General features: G+C 38.4%; 1 protein-coding gene across 2 annotated transcripts in view; it reads left to right on the forward strand.

Annotated features, from left to right (window-relative positions):
* PCSK5 (proprotein convertase subtilisin/kexin type 5) overlaps positions 1-21,140 on the forward strand; it is a 256,599-nt gene that overhangs the window by 117,790 nt on the left and 117,669 nt on the right. For both annotated transcript variants that reach the window (XM_049795548.1, XM_049795547.1), the window contains exons 8-9: positions 6,946-7,158; positions 19,481-19,581. In XM_049795548.1, the coding sequence (XP_049651505.1) occupies positions 6,946-7,158; positions 19,481-19,581 (314 nt within the window). The remainder of the gene's footprint in view (positions 1-6,945; positions 7,159-19,480; positions 19,582-21,140) is intronic.

Consider the following 21,140-nt stretch of genomic DNA (forward strand, 5'->3'; position numbering starts at 1 on the left):
CCAGAAATTTTGGAAAACCCAGCTCTTTTTTTATCACAGGTGTTTACAATATACAGCTTGTTTTATTTTTCTTTTATCCCAGTAACAATATCAGCAACAACAACAATAGCAATGAAAATATGGAGAGATAGCCTGACCCACAACTGGAATTCATGCAGCCCTGTAGCTGGATCTATTTTGTTTAGGAAAATGAGAAATTCATTCCAGCATTCCACAGGTTCAGATTTCAGTTTCAGCCAACACTTCTTTTGGTTGCACTTTAAGCACTAATTATAGCTCTGTGGGGAATATCTTGGAGCTGTTTAAGCTGTTGTTCTAGTGGAGAGTAAAATAAAAAATACACCACATGCAAGGATGCATGTTTAAATGTTCCGCTGATATATCCCAATAATTATTGTGTTAATGCATGGGTGCTTGTGGTTATTCAATACGTAATTTTTTTATGCACACATTAAAATATTTTCACACTTCAGTATTTTAAAGGTATCATATCCTATGAGCTAACAAAATACGTTTTTCCTTCTTTTTGTCATGATAAATTAATTTGTCTTTCCTTTGCTTAATTAAGAAGCTGGTTCAGAAGTAGCCAAAAAGTTTCATTTTATTAGCAACAACTTGCCTTTTCAACAATATAATGTAATCATTGCTTTTTGTAAGTAGTGACAGATTTTTGCATTGAGCATGGAGTGTGTGTGTGCCTGCTCCAGCACTAGGAAATATCTTCTTGACTTCCTACTTTTCCTAAGAGTGAAAACATGGCTGCTAATATAAAAACACAAGACTCAATTTTTATACATTCCCTCAAACATGCATCTTTAGTTATGTACACCTGTTAGGCTTATTAGTAATTTCTTCACAGATATCATAGGTGAACATTTTAAATAAATTGATGCACAAATGTGGATTTTTCTGAGTGTAGATACCTCAGGAGAATGAATGGCTTCAGAAATTTCACCATTTGTTCATGAATTTTTACTTTTAATACCCAAGGAGGATGTTTTGATAAACAGTAATCTGTTTGGCTATCTTCTGATAGCACTTCAGAATTGCTGGCTTGGACTCTCAGCTTACCATTATCTGTTTTGGAGAGATGCCTACTTTCAAGTGAGAATGTTGTGCAGTCTACAGAACAGTCTTTTAAAGGGTGCTGTGCCAGCCTATTTTTCATTCCCAGATTAGAGGTTAAGTGGACTGGTAGAAACTCAGCAGGAGCTGGGAGATGCTGCTTCTCAAAAGCAAAATGCTGCCAGTCAGCAGATTGGCAGCACTGTGCCTCTACACAGGGCAGCAGCAATCAGCTCCCAGGGAGCACAGAACTTGGTAGAAGCTGGAAGCAAGGAGATGCTGCCTCTCACAGGTGCATATCAGGATGCTGTGATCCTTAGTGACTGGCCCTACAGTGGTCATACCACACTGCACTCAAAATCATGCCTGCGTAGTAGGTTTTTTAGGTCTCCAGAGTACTGACCTCTGTTCTGTGTGTTCACTTAGGAACACTTCCTCTTGAGGAATTAGTTTTTAAGGAAGAGGTCATACCATGGGCTACTTTTTCTAACTTCTGTGTAAGGATCAATTTCACTTCCCAGCAGTAATTTTTGTTCTTGGAAGCATTAAGTAATTTTAGAACAATATTGGGGAGAATAAGGGAAATTAAATGTTTAGGCTCTATGTGTGGATCAAGTGTCCCTCCTTCTCTCTCTGTTTTATATTTTCATGATTTGTTTTCTGCTCATGGGTGTGAGATTTCCAGCATATTGGTGCCAAATTACCTCTCCCTGGCTGCAACCTCTGTACCTCTAATTACTCCAGGTAGCAGTTCTCTCCTCTGCCTTTCCTGCTCCTTCACATTTTCTTCCCTGTCCCTTAGTAAATTTGATCACTTTTATAGAGACAGCGACTCACCCCATAGACAGGGAGAGGGTTATTGGGGCATTTGCTTTCTGGGCAGGAAAACATCAGGATTCACAGGCTGGATTAAGGCAGCAGGACTTGTAAAGCAGTGAATGAATGTCCAGTCTAAACTTTGCAAAAGAGTGTGAATAAATCTTGCTCCACTAGCTCAAACTACACCTCATAGATGGAAACTGTTTTTATTAGATGGAAGTGTGCTGGAAGCAACTTGAAAGTATGTGGGGCTGCTGGATGTCCCTAGATTAGTGTGTGAAGACCTCTACCTTATAATGGTTCCTGCCAGTACCACTAAGGCATTTACTCATAAAGATGTGGTTTATATGTATACACACACACGTACACAAACACATACCCTTGGAGCGCGGGATGTTCTTTAAATAGTGTTAGGAAATTCTGCAGATGTCATTACGAACATGTTCATACTGGCTCTGGTTCTTGGCAAACTCACCCTTCCATGCTGCTGAACTGGAAAAAAAAAGAGCTTTCATATCACTTACCCTGCTTACAAGTTGCTGACCAAGGAAAAGGAGGCACTAGCAGGAAAAAAGTGGGAATGTCCCAAGATTCTTGTGCCATGCTTTTCCAGGTGCAATTTCTGCCTTGAGGCCTTTTTGTCAATGACCTGAGTCCATTTCATTCAAGGTCAGCTGCTTGTTGAGCATACTGGCTTTGCCCAGAAAATGTGATAGGAAATTGGACTGAGATTAGGTCAATAGCAAGTCTTAGTTGTCAGTGAAAGACTTTTTCTTTTCCATAATGGAACACTTGATTATTTTTTTAAATTATCTGAGATTTTATGCAATTTAAGAAAGTAGACAAAACAAAAGGAGAACATTTCATAATGGTCTGACATGTGTACTGACAAGCAGAAGTGCAGTCATGGACACCGTGAAGAGTTTGTAAGAGGGAGTGTGTAGCTATCATTGCAAATGGAAGAGCAGAAACAGCACTGTGCCTAGAGGAAAAGGTAATGCATTTTTAACATCATGGGACAAGAACTGAGCACACTTTGCTGCACAACCATTCCACCCTGGTCTATGCATCTGTTATAGTTCGCTAATTCTTTTAGTATTGCTCAAGTCGTACCCATATGGTTTGTAGATGCACCTTTGCTTTTGAATAATAATGACACATGGCTTCTTTGGCAGCTCAAGGCTTGACTTTTCATCCTGACACCCTTGGGCATCTGGCAGATGACAGTTGATAGATTTAGACAAACAGTAAAAGCTACAGAGTGCCTTACGTGTGTGTTTATCTTAACTTTGTAACACGGTCCAAATGTTATTTAACTTCATGTATTTAAAGGAGACCAGTTGGGAATGGCATTCACATACAGTAGGACAGCTGATGCTGTTGCTCTAATTACTTGTTTGGTATAGTTACTAGCAAGTTTATAATTTCCTAAGCATGACTGGGTCTATTGAATTAAAGCAGGGTGTTTGGAAACAGGGAGAAAGAGGAAACCAAATGGTAGTTTAACAATAGGCAGTAAATGTAAAACAGAACTTACTTGACACTTTATTTTAGTCAGGTTGAATTTAGTTTGGGGGTTTGCTTTTTTAATTTTTTTTTTTTTTTTTAAGGCTGCCATTTGCTTTGCCAGATAGCTTCTAGGAAGAAGATCTTTAGCATGTTTTCTAGACTGAAGGTAATGCTGTTGTTTTCTGTGAAATGCTGAGTTGTTAAATGTGCAGTATTTCAGTGTTTTAGAGGAACAGGAATTCTTTCTTTGTATGTATTAGAAAATACTCTTTTCCATTAGTCCGTGTACCTGGTACTTTTTTATTGCAATAACACAGATGTTGATACTTTATATATTTGCAGGAGACATCAGTTTTGAAGAAATATTTGTTGTTATTTGTTTACAAAGAACTTAGCATAGAAAGATAAATTTGGGTGCAAATGTCTGTTATTTTGAAAGCCCCATCATTACTATTAAAATCTAAATTGGTGTTTATAATTTTTAAATACTGCATTGCAGAATTTCTAACATCCATGGGTGTGTTTTCACCCAGACTATATTTTGTGCCCAAAAATGTGTTCACATGTCTGTTTCTGCAGCTCATTTTTCATTATTAGTACAGCAGCATAAGTATGCATCTAAAGAAATATAGACACATTCTCTGTGCAGAGAAGCTAATAATTCAAGGGTTACTCCTGCAAAATTTACACAAAATACAGTCTTACCCTGGTGTGAAAAGATTTTTGTTGCATGAGTAGAACAAATCATGTTATATTGTTGTTTGCAGACAAAACCAGATGATGATGACAGCAGAAAAATGACAGATGGACTGTTATTGATAGGTTATATTCCTGTATGCATATGTTTTTGAGGATTTTCTTTACAAAACTTTTTTTTAAAAAGTGCAAGATAGACTTTCAGACAAAATATTTAGATTCCATTTTTCTCCTCCTTGGATCTGTGGTTTGATTACCCTGAATTTTTATTTCTTCTCTCTTGGTTGTATTGGTGGGTTACTCTGAATTTCATGGGGTACCAATTTGGCCAAATGTAGTTACATAATACTGTGCTTTCAAGAAACGCACATGAAGAACAAAACTGTAAAATTCTCCAAATAGCAGATACTTGTGAAAATTCATTTTAAAAAAGGTTTTGATGGAATATTTTGACATGTTCTGGAGGTAGAAGTGTGTCTGTATGATATGCTTTTTTCTGTGTATTCTACCCGCCTATGAATCTGTACATGACTCTGAAACAGATGTCAGAATTGACGAACAAGCCAAAAATGACCATTGAGGAGACAGAAGATGAAAGCAAATAATAGAATACTGCTGGGAAGCATGATCTAATTACAAGAGATGATGGGATGAAACCAAAACAAAACCAGTAAAAGTCAAGCAGGAGCACATCAGAAAGTAGAGAACCAGCGTATCTTTAGCATAATCCTCCAACCCATTCCCCACAAACATACAGAGGGCCCTAATTTCTGGCTCCCTGACCTACTGTGATAATAAATCAGTGAATATGCATGAAATGATTTTTCCATTTACCCTTCCTTTCATCTGTCTCATCAGATGTTTTCAGAATGGAGGGGTAAGAAGTAGAAATATGCAAAGGGAGATGACAAGATTGTAGAACGAAAGAGAAGTGGTTCATAAACCAGTACCAGTGCCATGAAGTTGCAAAAAACACATCCCACTGGCTTTGGGAGGCTCTGAATCAGCCCCTGCTGGCTGAGAAAAGCAGGCAGAACAAGAACCCCAAAGGGAACGGGGGTTTTGATTTGGCAAGAGTCCACATTGTGGGGAAGGAAAGCTGTAACACTTCATAAAGGTTGTCTTTAAAACAACAAAAAATGTTGCTGTTTTGCATCTTTTTGTTAGTGTAGTAGCTAAGATCAACTGAAGGAAATAAAAGAAGTTGAAATAGTTATACTTCCTGGCTGGTCAGACTGATCTTCTGGAGAATGTGGATTTCATAATACATTTAACTTGGCACCCTGGGATTTTTTTCTCTGCTTGAAATGTTTTTTTAATGAAAACTTGCATTTTAGAGACATAACCTTATGTCAACACTAGCCAGGAGAATTTGATATTTAACTTATTTTGCTGGAGAGAAGAGTGTCTCCAGGTAGCATACTTTTATTAACTCACAAACTGAAATTCATCAATGTTTGAGAACTCAAGCCTGGATTGTGTACTGTGAGGGTTTCTTATGTCTTACATAAGCAACGTCTTACATTGATGCAGGTTCACTTATGCTCAGCACAAAAAGCCCTAGTGAAACCCCTCTGAGCATCTAGATTAAATGAATCTTTGAATTGCTAATTGTTTAAGGTTGACCTGGTAGATGTCTAACAGCAGTTTTTTGTTGTACACAGTTGCACTCTGTTTAGAAAAAAAAGACACAAACAAACAAACTCCACCCATGGTCAAGCAATTAATTAATGCACAGAAAGTGGTGGGTTATGCCTTATAACATTTATTTATCATACAGAGGGGTGGGCTTACCCGAAAACCAGGTAGGTGCTACATGATGAGTTGCAAGCAAATGAGGTATAAATGAGACTGTTAGCATAATTATAGCTGAGAGGGATGTCCCATGTTTTGAGAGAATGTCATGTAAGAAAAGGTGACACTATTTAGCTTAATAAAAGAGAAGTTTAGCTCTTTGGTGAACCTTTCTTATCTGAACAGTAAAGTGCTTCCAGATAGTTAGTGCTCATAATTAATGTAGAACGAACAGTCACATGAATCTGAATTTCTTTCATTGGCATGAAATACGTAAATATAAATAAGGAAAAGCCCAATAACCCATATATTGGTACTTGTAAATTCCCATATATCAGCCATACAGGATGAATATGCCTAAGTAACTTGCCCAACTAGTCATATATTTAAAATCATGCTGAACTAATGCTTTAATGCTTCATTAGAATAGATTTATAAGAATCTTTTGGTTTTGTCCATTTTGTTTATATATTGTGTTGTGCATTTAGCATTCAGGTGGACTAGATGGGTTGGACTAGATGATCTGAGGTCCCTTCCCACCTCAGGTTTCTGTGATTCTGTGATTTATAGTGTCTGTGAAACAATGATGCTCTGGTTCACAGTGTATAATGCTACCCAAACAATACCTAGTGCCACCAGGCAAGCCAAGAGGAAACAGTTGAGAGCACCCTAATAAATTAAAGACATCATGCGTTACAAAGCATTTTAGTTTCAAATATGGTATTTCTTTTCTTTTTTCCAGCCCAGTATGACGTTTTAATGCTTCCTCTGAGTCTTCAACGCCTCTTTCTTGGTATGGCTGGATAGTGTAGATGCAGAGCAACAGACACTGTACAAAAGTTGTTTCTAAAGCTGTGTTCATACCACTCATTTTCTGAATTTTTCTGATGTCTGATTCTGAACTCTGCTAAATCCTATTTTCATTTCAGGTTTTTCTCAGTGAGCTAGTTTCTTTTGTTGTCTTTCTCTCATCAGATGTCTTTTGGGGGGAAAAGTCCTGTTGGTAAGCAGGTGAGGGGGAAAAGAATTATTAATCAAATCTTTTGTGCCATTTTTAAACAGGGACGAAGAGGCCTAGGTTCAGTCTTTGTTTGGGCATCTGGAAATGGTGGAAGGAGTCGAGACCACTGCTCCTGTGATGGCTACACCAATAGCATCTACACTATCTCCATAAGCAGCACAGCTGAAAGTGGGAAGAAGCCATGGTATCTGGAAGAGTGTGCATCCACACTAGCTACAACGTACAGCAGCGGGGAATCCTACGACAGGAAAATAGTACGGTTTTTAAATTTTTTTTTAGGTATATGGGTTTGTGTTTTGCATAGTGACTTTGGGGAGAAGGAGAGAAAGAGACCGCATTTATACTAATTAATGGACTTCTTTAGAAAAAAGATCATACGTGGGCAAGTTCATTTAGCGACAGTGTGTTACGTGGTTGGAGTCACCATACTGCTCTTTGAAACCAGCATGGGTATCTCTACATGTTGCAGTGTAATGCAGTGCAGGTATACCCAATTCATAGCAGGTTTTCCCACTCACCTAGTTACTGTCAACTCTGAGTGATGCTTTCAAAGATCCTATTGCCACTGCCACCGAAACAGATTTCTTTCATTACCAATATCTTGTGGCCCATCAGTAGGCCTAAGAATGTATCTTCCTTTTGTTTTTAATCCACTTATAAATACTTTTCATATTTTACACACATGGTAATAACAGTTTTCCTATGTACCTCTCTATTTTCTCAGATTTATTTTGATCCAGCATCATTCCTCTTTTATATTCAGTGATGGTCAGTTATTAGTCATATTGCTGCCTATTCCAGCTAGCTGATATATTGTAAGCAAGATTAAGCTCAATGCTCGTCTTTCCTGTATTGCTCCTCATCTCATTCTTAAACAACCAGCATCTATTTTCCATTATGTTCTCATCTTGGCTGGAAACCAACAATTATTTGAATTCTGTTTGATAATCTATTGATACCATTTCTATTTGTAGGCTGTATCTGCTTTTTCAATTCGAGTGCATTCAATATGCTTTCCAATATTCAATATACTACTCCTTTTAACCTTTTAAACCCTTATACTAGGATTAATCAGGTTTGCTGACATTGTTCTCCTCCCTGCTTATTTATTCTAGTCTATAACTTCCAGACCTTAATTTCTTCCTGCTCAGAAAATTTAGAGATTTGGGTTCCACCCCCCCCGATGTTTTCTTAAGCACACATCTAACATTACCTTCTTTCTGGTCCTTAGCAGACACCTCTCTTGATGTCAGTGAGGAGTTAAAAATTCTTGCAGCTATGTTTTTTTAATACTGTCTGCCTTGTCTTTCAGGATTCTGGGATGCTGGCCATCCCTTCTTGGATTCTTCCTTATTTTCAGATGATCTAATTTTTGTTTTAAACGTGTTCTGAGGTACTTCTTCGTTCCAGTAATTTTTCTGTTCTTAACTTGCTTCTCTCCACTGAAACCTTATCTCTCTTCCTGGCATGTTTCTTGTTCTCCCTGATAAATAATAATAAAGAAAAGAAATTACTCCATCTCCTAGCAGTCCTCACTTCTGTGATTAAATTCCCTCTAGTGTCCTTCAAAAGACCTTCACTAACTTCTTCATGTTTAAGTGAGACAATGCAATATAAGGTGAGCAGATGCAATTGTGGTTCGCCAGCCTGACCTCTTGCTTAGTTGACTCTGTAGGACTTCCCTGAGTCCTTCAAATCCAGCAGTTGCTATCAACTTGACAATAATTTTTATAAATACAATCAATCTTGCTTTCAAAGTTTCCAGTGACAGAAATTCCACTTAAATTTAGGGCAAGTGGTTTTAATTACCCATTGCCATTTAAAAACTTTGCTTGTTTGCTATCTGAGCTCCTCTAGCTTCAATTTCTAGGCATTTGGTTGTGTCACATATTTTATTGCTAATATGAAGGGCACTCTAGTTGTCTAACGTCTTTCTATCCATGTAGCCCTATTAGTTAATCCCTTTTGATAAATGAAGGTAAGCTTCTTGCATCATTCTGTATAAAGCATATTTTCTTGTAAACCCTCTCCCATTGTTGAGCCTTGAGCACCCAAACTGGACACACCAGTCAGGTAGTAGCAGTATCAGTGCCAAATGCACAGGAAAATGTCTATCTGTGAGTGCCAGCTCAGTTCCACTCTCTTTATACATTAAGCCTGACTGAGACTTGTTAGCTTCACCGTCATGTAATGTGTTCATTGTTGTGTGATGCCCAACCAGCTTTCAGAGCTGCTGCTTCTTTTTTTTGGAGCTGGTGGTCCAAGGACGGATATGAGGGTAGCTATGGTCTCTTTATTGCACCATTTACCACTGGGTGTACTGGTTTAGTGCTCAATCCAGACTAGCCCTCATTATCACTTTCTCTTTCTTGAAAGTTTCTTCAAGTGCAACATTCATATCAGAAGGTGCTGGTGTTTTCTTCCAGGTCTTTGATAAAAGCTTTAGGTCATACTAAGGCCAAGAAACAAATTGTAGAAGGCCTGATTAGAAACCAGGCTCATTTCTTGTATGTGCTATAAGCACATATATCATTTCTCTGCTTCTAAGTACGTATCTGATTTCTCATATATGCTTACATTTTGAGACCTCGTAATTATCCCATTTTATATCTATGTATTATGTATCATATACATTTTTAATCTCTTAAATTTAAATAATTTTAAATTTTTTTCAATGTGCGGTATCACATTATGTGTCTTGTAGAATCCTGACTGTACTACTTTCAACCAAAATGTTGGCCAGAAAAAAACACTGCAGCACTTTGGCAAGCTCTCTTTTCAGCAGCTTATGTCATCCACCATTAAATACACTACTAGTTAATTAATTTATTAATAATTAGTTTAATACTATATCAGCTCTTTTACACTAGGTAAAAACTTGGCAAGTAGATGAAATTATTAGGACAATACTGCTTACCCTTTCAAAACAGTGACACTGTGTGGTTTTTCTTTCGATCTTCTGGAACTTCTCCAGTGTTCAAACACTTCCTAAAATCAACAGTATAGTCTAACATGTTCCCTTTCCAGCTCTTGTAAAAGTCTTTGGTGGTTCCAAACTTCCTGATTTAAACTTGTTATTTAAAACAGTTATAAATAGGAATATGATTTATCATCTTTGTATGCTCTGAAAACTTCATTTATATTTTTTTTCCAAAAAGGAATATTCAGTGAAATAGCCATTTACTATACACTGCTATTAACTATTCTATTACTTCCAGACAATTAAAATAATATTGATTTGGGGGTTCTTTTGCTTCTGATATATTTGAAAATATAACATCCTTATACTTTATTCTGTTCTTGTAGGCTTCACCATTTGACCTTTGTCTTTCCTTACCACCTCTATGTACCTTCTAGCTTTTAATTTTCATTCATTGCTATCCACGTCATGTTTCATTCATTTTTTAATTTATTTATTACTTCTTGCACATGTCAATACTAGTTTTGTTGACCAGTATATCTGTTGTGATTTAAGCCCAGCCAGCAACAAAACACCACGAGGCCACTCGCTCACTCCTTCCCCTCCTGGTGGGATGAGGAGAAAATATAGAGAAATGCTCATGGGTCAAGACAACGACAGGGAGGGATAACTCAACAATTATGCTTATGGGCAAAAGACAGGCTCAACTTGGGGAAAAATCAATTTAATTTACTACCAATCAAATCAAAGCAAGGATAATGAGAAGTAAAACCAAATCTTAAAACACCTTCCCCCCCACACCTCCCTCATTCCTGTCTCAGCTCCACTCCCAATTTTCTCTACCTCCTCCCCTGCAGCAGCGCAGGGGGACGGGGAATGGGGGTTGGGGTCAGTTCATCACACCTTGTCTCTGCTGCTCCTTCCTCCTCAGGGGCAGGACTCATCACTCGTCCCCTGCCTCAGCGTGGGGTCCCTCCCACAGGAGACAGTTCTTCACAGACTTCTCTGACATGGGTCCTTCCCATGGGCTGCAGTCCTTCATGAGCTGCTCCAGCGTGGGTCCTTTCCGTGGGCTGCAGTCCTTCAGGCACAGACTGCTCCAGCGCAGGCTTTCCCATGGAGTCACAGCCATCTTCAGGGGCATCTACCTGCTCCAGCTTGGGGTCCTCCACGGGCTGCAGGTGGGCATCTGCCCCCTGCGCTCACCTCCATGGGCAGTAGGGGCATCCCCTCCTCCGGTGCACCTTCTCCCTCTCCTTCTTCACTGACCTTGCTGTCTGCAGAGGGGTTCCTCTCACATTCTAATCTCCTCCCCTGCTGAAGGTTTCCCTTCTTAAATGTTCTCACAGAGACGCTACCAGTGTCACTGATGGGCTCAGCCTTGGCCAGAGGCAGGTCCGACTTGAAGCCGGGGAAGCTTTTAGCAGCTTCTCACAGGAGCCACCCCTGCAGGCCCTGCCCCGCTACCAAAACCCTGCCACACAAACCCAAAGCAACATCCTTGCTTATTTTTTTTTTTATATTCTAGTACAATATCTATATGTTTCTCAGTCCTTATTTATGGTTTATACTTAACAGATTTAATCTTTCCTCTGTTTTTTTTAATAGCTGTAGTTTTCTTAACGATTGTCTTCCTTTCTTTTCAATTAACATGGACATTCTGCTTTAACAGATTTACTATTTCAATAAGTGACCATTGCTTATTTCTGATGTGTCACTCCCTTATGATTTGTTCTAGCATCAGAAACACCTGGAGGTGATCTCACCTTTATTGTTAAAGACTTTCTTATGTAACACAAGAATAGATAAATTTTTAGTTTACTGAAGTATAGTACTCATGAATTCTAGAATTTATGCACTGTGCTAATACTTGCAGTTTGATATTTTATTGTAAGATTTTTGAAAGGTATACTTTACAAAGGAGAGATTAATTGTTATATATAGAATGAACATACAATATCCCTTAAATAGGGAAATAATGAAGAGATTTTTACATAAACATTATTGAAAAGATTTAAGATATGCCTCTTTAAAAATGTCCTTAATGTGGAATCCCCATAGGAGATCTCACACATGCTATCAGAGATAAGTAAAAATCACTTTTAATTGAAATCCTTCAATTGTGTAAGCACTGATTGCTTTTACTAATTGGATCCTCCGTTCTTTTGGGAGCAATCCAGTTGCATATGATGATTTTAGATTATTCCTACAGAGTGCATCGTTTTGCACAGTGAATGGAAAAAGCATAAGTGTACTGAGGAGCCATATGAATTAACTCTAATCTGTTGATCCTTTCTTTACCAGAACTTAATTTACCCTGACTACTCTTGTGCAAAGCAGCTTTGATGTTGCTTGTGCCATAACATTCATTGATCTCAAATGCCTGAATATCAGACCATAAATATTCCCTCTAAGACTTTTTTTCCTGTACTATATTATCAGTTGACTTCTGAAACACACAACCTATCTGACGGTGTTTTACTACTGGTACTTGGCATTTAAAGCCAGCCAAGCTTGTTCCCCCTCCAGACACTTTCAGTGACAAAATAGAACAGTGTACAGTAGATGCAGTCAATAGCTTTCTGTCTGTGTTGTGTGTAAACCAGTTATCCTCATAAGGGATAGCAACTATGTCCTTCTGTTATGCTGCAGCCCAGTGAGGAATAACATGAAATAGTGAAGCCAGCTTTTCAAACTGAGTATTAATCAGTCCTTTCAACACGTACACACATGGAGACAGGGACATTGCTCTCACCTGTGTGACTGTATTGCCGATAGCCTAATTTTAAGACCAATAATGGTAGTATTGGTATTCTCTTCTCCAACTTGTCTACTAAAATCCAATCCTCCTAAAGAACCTGTCAAACCTCATTTACCTTAGAAAGAAGTCTTGTTTGAAACAAGAACTGAACTAAAGACAGAACTGAAAATTTTGAGGGCAAAGTTTTTCAACTGCTACAAAATGCTAAGAGTCATAAATAGATAAATAAATATGCATTATGTCATAAATTCATAAAGAAGATATGTATTTGTTTTAATTGTTGTACCACACATCTTTCTCACTGTGTTTCTGACATTTTTACTTAGACTGCTGTTCCTTTTGAGTCAGATTGTCTTCATGTCTTTCCACAAAAAGCTTAGAGCTTGTAGTAAGTTTAAGGGAAAAATAACAATTGAAGAAGAATAGAAAGATTATTATTAAATTTAAATTCTCCAAATTCTATTATGCATATAAATTTGTATGCAATATACAAGTTAGCAATGAAAGGCTCAACTTCATGCCATAACATGAAAAGAGTAACAATATTTGATCAAGGCGTATGGTGATTTGTTTTTTTTGGAGTGAGAGTCCTATATTCAAAATAGGAAACAAAAATACTACTGCAGTAAAACAGGAAGAAGTGACCTGGTGTGGGGATTACAATCAGAATCAAATGAGCTCATTCTCACTTTTTGTCATGTAACTCAGAACAAACTCCAAAATCATGTGAGATTGTGCAATGTTTTAGTACAGAAATACCTATCCATGGTTAAGGAACAGTGAATGGTTACAACTTTACAGTGTCATGTTACATAGTTCCTTCATATTTTCCCTTGCAGTTCTTCAGTTTAATATTTTTTTTTTCTTTTCTGTTTTTCTATCCAATACGTGTATTATAAGGTAGGTCAACAAACATAACCAATGTTAGATACTCACCGTGTGCACTAAAAAGTCTTATTAAAGTGGCTTGGTTTCGATATGGACTAATAGAAGCACCCTAACTACACAAAAGACATTTTTTCTCTTTTCATTACTACATGGTTTTATAATTGCTTGTTACAAATATAGGATGTAACATAATTTTACAAGGTTTACTAGTCTGGAGGGTTTTTTCAGTCTTGTACAATTATAACTTAAGAACGTAATTTCATCTGCACAACTCTGTTTTCCGTATGGAGCTTTTTTTAGTGATTTTGAACTAAAATAAATGGAAGCAAATTCTGGCCCGAAATAATCTGAGCTAACAATTACATTTAAATACACATTGATGTTACCATCTTGCATGAGTTCCTTGTTGCTCAGGAAAGGTACTCCAAGTGTGCTTGAGTTTATGCTTTACCAAAGTTTACTGCAGTAACTATTAGCCCATTATGGACCAAGTTTCCAGTCTTTGGATGTATTAACATGCCCAAAGTGTACAAACATTTCACAGATGCTGCTGAATGTATGCCTTTTACATGGACTCTTAGGGAAAAGAACTAGAATTACTTTTAGGTATTTTCAAGAGTAGCTCAAAGTGCTGGCATAGGTATAGGCATAGAAACTCACACTCTGGGACAAAGGCAAATGAACAGTAGGTAAAGACAATAAAAATATACTTCTTTATAGAGGTTATCTCTCATAACAGAGTGAGTGCAGAAGTACTGACTAATAGTATACAGTTGTCAAGGTATTTTTTCCTATTACTCTCTTCTCTGCTATTTTGAATACTATAGGACAATGCTGGAAGATAACTTCCCCACTCTAGACCATGCAGCTAGGTTAGGTTAAGCACCACCTAATATAGTTATGTATATGGGCCTTTCATTTATCAAACATGTTGCACAAATGCATCACATTTCCTTTGAATTCCCTTTTCAAATTATTTCTTAAAGCACTAAAGAATTTACATATGAAAGTCCCTCACAGATATAATTTATAAACCTATTACATGACTTACCTTCCGAAAATAATCTCTCTGCTTAATGTTCCACGTATTTAATTTTCTAAAAAAATGCAAATTTATCTCCTGAGTTTCTTTCTCTTCTAAAATACATTTCTGCCTTGCTGACTAGCTTCTGCTCTAAGCAGAACTTAAAACAAAAACACCAAAAAACACCCTATCTCCTACCAGTCCTTAAAACACAAACAAAAGCCTGCTCTTGTTCAGAAACTCTCTCAGGGTATCAAGATCCACACAACATGGCACCTTCAATTTTGGGTAGATACAGATAGATACACAAGGGATGTGAGAAAGAACAGTAGAGTTTTGTTAAACCCTTGTCAATTCTAGGGACACAGGTCATAGAAATCAACATACCTTGAAGAACTGCAGCAGAAGGTAAAAAATGGTTCAATCAGTTCAGAAAGCTCATGTTATGAAATATGAAATAGCAGGAAATGCAGAGGCTTGAGAGAGGAAGAGTGAGCATGTTCTCTGCTAAGGGAAATCCCATTTTTGACCATAGAAATTAACCTCCCAATTAGTGAAACTATGGAAAGATTGATGATGCAACCTTAATAATGACTGTACAGAAATGGCATCTTAATTCTTCAGAGCAAGTTGCTTCCATAAAACTATTACTGTGGGTCTAGAGATTTTTATTTAATAAATGCATGGATTTTCTGCAAGCTGTTGAGCTTCTGCATATGGCAGTTATTACAGTGCATTGTGGTAATTCGTATCATTTTTGTCTGCCTTTCATCAGGGCATCTGTCCTAGGTTGCTAATTTCATGTTGATTAAATTAGGCCAGTACCAGAAACATTGTCATTGTCTCCGGTCAAATCTAGATGATTCAAAAGATTTAGAAGTGGATATAACTCATGGCCCTAGAAATACTGCATGGATTTCTCTTCATGTCGTGGTTTAAGCCCAGCACAAAGCACCACGAGGCCGCTCACTCACTCATCCCCCACCATGAGATGGGGAGAAAATATAGAGAAATGCTCGACAACGACAGGGAGGGATCACTCAACAATTATGCTCATGGGCAAAAGACAAGCTCAACTTGGGGAAAAATCAATTTAATTTACTACCAATCAAATCAAAGCAAGGATAATGAGAAGTAAAACCAAATCTTAAAACACCTTCCCCCCCACATCTCCCTCATTCCTGGCTCAACTCCACTCCCAATTTTCTTTACCTCCTCCCCTGCAGCAGCACAGGGGGACAGGGAATGGGGGTTGGGGTTAGTTCATCACACCTTGTCTCTGCTGCTCCTTCCTCCTCAGGGGGAGGACTCATCACTCTTCCTCTGCTCCAGCGTGGGGTCCCTCCCACGGGAAACAGTCCTTCATGATCTTTTCCAACATGGGTCTTTCCCACGGGCTGAAGTTCTTCATAAACTGCTCCAGCATGTGTCCTTTCTGTGGGAGACAGTCCTCCGTGAACTTCTCCAATGTGAGTCCTTCCCACAGGCTGCAGTCCTTCACAAATTGCTCCAGAGTGGGTCCCTTCCATGGGCTGCAGTCCTTCAGGCACAGAGTGCTCCAGCATGGGCTTTCCAATGGCGCCACGGCCACCTTTGGGGGTATCTCCTGCTCTGGCATGGGCTCCTCCCTGGGCTGCAGGTGGCCATCTGCTCCCCCACTCCCGTCCGTGGGCTGGGGGGACACAGCCTGCCATCTCACCATGGGCTGCAGGGGCATCCCCTCCTCTGGCATACCTCCTCCCCTCCTTCTGCACTGACCTCGGTGTCTGCAGAGGGGTTCCTCTCACATTCCAATCTTCTCCCCCACTGCAGGTTTCCCTTTGTAAATCTGTTCTCCCAGAGACGCTACCACTGTCTCTGATGGGGTCAGCCTTGGCCAGAAGTGGGTCTGACTTGGAGCCGGGGAAGCTTCTAGCAGCTTCTCACAGGAGCCACCCCGGCAGCCCCTGCCCCCCTACCAAAACCCCACCACACAGACCCAAAACACTTGGGCAGTCTTATCAGCATTTTTATAGATCAGCAGTTGTTACAATGGTATACTTTAAGCATACAAATATGTTGTACTCAACAAAAGATTCCAAAATTTCTCCTTCTCCTCACTGTATTGATAGGAATGACATCTTCCTGTTGCTGTCAAATCCTTTTATTGTGATTAATGATGTTGCCCTTAGATGATTCAGGAACTTGGGGCACCATTTTTTTTCTTGAAACTTGCTCATCTGTCGGTGGTCCTGTACTCTTTTCTTCTCAGATGTGACACTTGTCCGACAGTGAATCCATAGTGCTGAAAAACATGCCTCAGATCTTGGAGGTAATTTACACCTAAACATCTCAGCTCCTGTCAGTAACCTTCCTTTCAAATAGCTCAAATGGGATTTCCACTTCGGAAGATTTCCCTACACATTTTCTGCTGAAATATTTGCTGAGTGAAAGAGGGAGATAAGGGTCTGTAGTTCAAACTGCTGCCACAGCATCCACTTAGAACGTGAGAGACGGTGTTGCCAAACGAGGAGGTGTCATGTTTTACTATGCTTGATAGCTGTAGCTACAGGATAATAAAAACACTCTGGAAGTATGACCTTCCAGAGGATGAGAAACACAGGTAGCACAATGCAGTGTGCTTTTCACTGTATTGAGGGAGGCTGCCTCTTGAAGAAAAGCTCCTATGAGGGCAATTCTACCTGCCTGACCTCCTGTAGGCTTTGCTACCCTTTGGTCCTCTGAGGAAAGTGCCTACTGCACCACTTTTTTGGAGGGGACAAGGTACCAGGCTACAAAAAAGACAAGCATGTATTAGTCCCTTTTTCTGCCCTCTCTTTTTCCTGGATTCACTTCCACTCCTCGCCACAGCACTGACCAGTGTTTTTCCAAAAGGGATACCTGAATCTTGTATGTCTCTATTTGTGTGCATGTAATCCTGTAGTCCTTGGACATGTTAATCCCACCTGCAAAATCACTACTTCCATTTGCACACATATGCAATGTAGTGTTAGGGCTGTTCCTGCTGCAGTTTCATCTCTTAATATGGCCAGGGTATTTCTAGAATTTGCATGCATAAAGGTTTTTCCAACACTATTAATTTTCATTGTCTAAATTAATGCAGGGTCAATAGGAGACAAGGCAAGAGATAAAGAAATGATATGAATATTTTATTTATGGGGTTCAACTTTTAGCTGATGACAGATAAAAGAAAATATTTAACAAGGTGTGCATTTAAGAAGGATATTAAATAACGGGGGGTGGGGGGGGAAAGGGTCTTTCTAGACTTCATTATTCAAGAAATCTGGCCCTTGGTAGCTTCCCTAAATTAAGGATATGACATTCTAAATGCTTTAATCCATCTTTTTCAACTTCTAGAAGCTTCCATTTTGTTTCACTTGCTTACTACTTGCTTTCAACACTCATTTCCTGGGTGCTGTTAGCTCCTTCTCTATTAGAAGTCTTTTGTGTTAGCTTGCATATGCTTACATGTTGTGAGACCTTTCAGCAGCCTCATACAAATCATATAATATATAGACTACTGAATATGGCTAATGCAAATGTGTGAAACCTATACTTCCTACACGCAATTGCTTGTATTCTGTCTAGATGGGATGTGGCTTTTTTTACAGATCATATTTTCCATACCTTCCAATTTCAAAGCTAGACAGACATTTTTACATGCCCTGTGGGTTTTTATGATTTTCCGATCCTCTGATCCTCTCCTTCTCCCATCTTTGTGCATATCTGTGTTGCAAATGAAGTATGATACTAGTGAATTTGATGAAATGGAGACACAATAATTCTGTATACTTAGGTAAGAAGCTGTGTAAGTAACTTCTCCGCTGCCTCTCAGGCAGATATTTTATGTCTCATAGTGACTGAATCTCAGGGATCACCTGAAATGCTGAGAATAATGTTTGGCATCACAGGTCATTCACTCTGCCACCTTCATGAAGGTTTCCATGCTGTAGTGTGGACTGCTGTCTGCTAGGAATTATTCTCAAGTTTGTATGGATTTTGCTTGAGCTTCTGTTAAGTAATCATGACTTCTTGTCTCTACTGCCTCGGTCTTGCTAGGAACCACTTCTTTGGGAAAAAGAGCACGGATTAGAATCACTATAGATTGACATTGCCTGAAAGAAACAGAATTTAGACTAAACACATTTTTTGGATGTGATTTACTGTCTTACATAAAGAATGTGCCTAAAATTCATTATGAGATAATAATGACCTAACACTAAGTAGAAGACTGTCTCTAGTTGGTATTGCACATTACAGTTCATACAACCACTTAGATTATATATAAAAATATGTGGCAGCATATAATTAAGCAACACATAACAATTTAAAGCTGCAAATAACTAATTGGCTGGTGATGTCTAGGCCAAATTTGTGATTACATCAGGATTTTCCAAAGAATTGTTGCTTAATTTCATGTGAATTATTGCATAAAGCATGAAAGAAGGATTAAACACGGGGCTTAGCATGAGCCCAACTGTACTCTACTCTGTCACATACTTGCAGTGTGACTTAAGGCAACCTAATTAACCCCTCCATACCTCTTTCATAGTCTCTAAAATGGGCATAACCAGTCTGTGTATAAGGAGCACTGTAAGATTTAGTTCATTCCTGTTTGTAAAGCACTTTGAGATTCTTGGGTGGAAAGTGCTGTATAAATGCAAATAGAAGGGCAGAGTTTTAATTGTGCAGTTTTAAAACCCTCTGCTGTTTTGCTAATTTACAAGTCTTTTTGTTGATCATGCCATGAAAAAAACAGAGACTAGGTTATGTTTTCAGTGCAATGCAGAGAACACTTCTCCAAGTTCACAAGTGACTTCAAACTCACAACATCTAACATCATGTATTCAGACACCTTTTTTTCCTTTCCTTGCAATGAAAGAAGGAAATACCCTCCACATACATGCGACTCATTCGAGCAAATGAAACCTGTTCTGATTTCTGAAGCTGTGTTCTAAATTTCACACATTCAATTTCTTCCAGATCACTACAGACCTGAGGCAGCGTTGCACAGACAGCCATACTGGAACCTCAGCTTCTGCACCTATGGCTGCAGGCATCATTGCACTGGCACTGGAAGCAAAGTAAGATCTGAGTTATACTCTGAAAAAAAAAAAAAAAAATTAAGCATACAGAAAGATCTTTCTCACTCATCCAGAACCTTTATCCCAGGATCTCAAAGTGCTTTGGAAACCTTGTAGTAAGTCACAGTACCTTTCCAAGGGCAGGAAAAATCTGTGTGCTTATTTCATCTGCAAAAAAGCTGACACCGTGGAATGATGACAGAGTACTCAGTGTTGAAATAACTTGAAATGGTGTTGAGCACAGGTATTTTCCAATAAATGATGTACAGCATCCTCAAAATTTTACAGTACCCTCACAGTGCTGCCTAGATCTGCTGTAATCTGCAGGCTACTATAGGTTGCCTCTTGCATTCATCAGGCTCCTCTTGGCAGTGTCCGTTCTTGAACACTGAAGAAAGTTTTGGGATGGTGTTAGGCTACCATGAACAGAAATTAATATATAGTATGAAAAATAAAAATTCTCAACTTGTGCATGCCGACACACATCTGTTTTTTCTAATGGGTTAAGTTCCTCAGCTGTAAAAACCATAGATAGTGTAGCTCCATAGTCCTTTTATCTTTAGCTCAGTAAAGTTTCTGATTTACAAGCATTTTCTCAACTGCAGGATTTTGTCCTTTGTGTCTAATATATATCTTTAATGTGCTTCATGGAGCAGCAGAAATACTGGAGATTTATCAGGTAAATCTGTATTTCAAAACCTTTTGTATTACTTCACCCTGTGTTGGATAATATAAGCAGGTCTAAGGTAGAATGCACCACCCCAAATCCTGCTTGAAATCAAATGTTTCTAAGTGCTAGGAGATTGATTCTATTAAATTCTGAAGAAATCTAGTTTCCTCTGGGGGCAGCCAGTTCCTTTGGAGGAACTAAAAAATTTGCACACAATAGTAATTTCAAATTGTATGTAATTCATTGTAGCAAAATTATGTTTCCATCTCTAATATTGTTTTTTTGAAGAAATCATGGGCCAATATTCAATACAGAATACTTTTTTGCTGTTGAGTTACAGTCGTGAGAATAAGAGTTGGTAATTGAAGAGCTGACATAATCTTAAGTGGTGCAGTGCTTGTATCATTATAATTAGATTTTTCTTAATGAAGTCAATAGAAACAAAGGTATTTTGAAAAGTTAATATAATGCTATTATTTTTTTTAAAAAAGCTGTTAAATCTCTTCTTAATCTCAGTTTCTAAATCCTTAAATTCATTCTAAACAGTCTGCCCATGCAGATAAAATTACGTCTGTGTAAATTTCACTCTGCTGAAAGTTTTTCTAGTCATTTCTTCAAGAACGGAGGTTGCTTGTAATTTATTCTTTGTATTTTATATGATACTTTGTGTGCATTTTCTAACAAATGATTGTTGTAATTGAAAGTTTCAAAGAGTTATAGCACACTACCTACAACCAAGCTATTGCTGATGTGACATCTTAAAACACACTGAGAAGCTTACACTTTACACAACCTTTTTTCTCTGTGAGCTTTGGTAACTATACCAATGGAAAATCCATGTTATTGCCTAAGGACTAGTTTGGGGTTTTTTTTCCAAATTAATAGTGGC

Source organism: Accipiter gentilis, chromosome Z, assembly GCF_929443795.1.
Source record: "Accipiter gentilis chromosome Z, bAccGen1.1, whole genome shotgun sequence".
NCBI lineage: Eukaryota > Metazoa > Chordata > Aves > Accipitriformes > Accipitridae > Astur > Astur gentilis.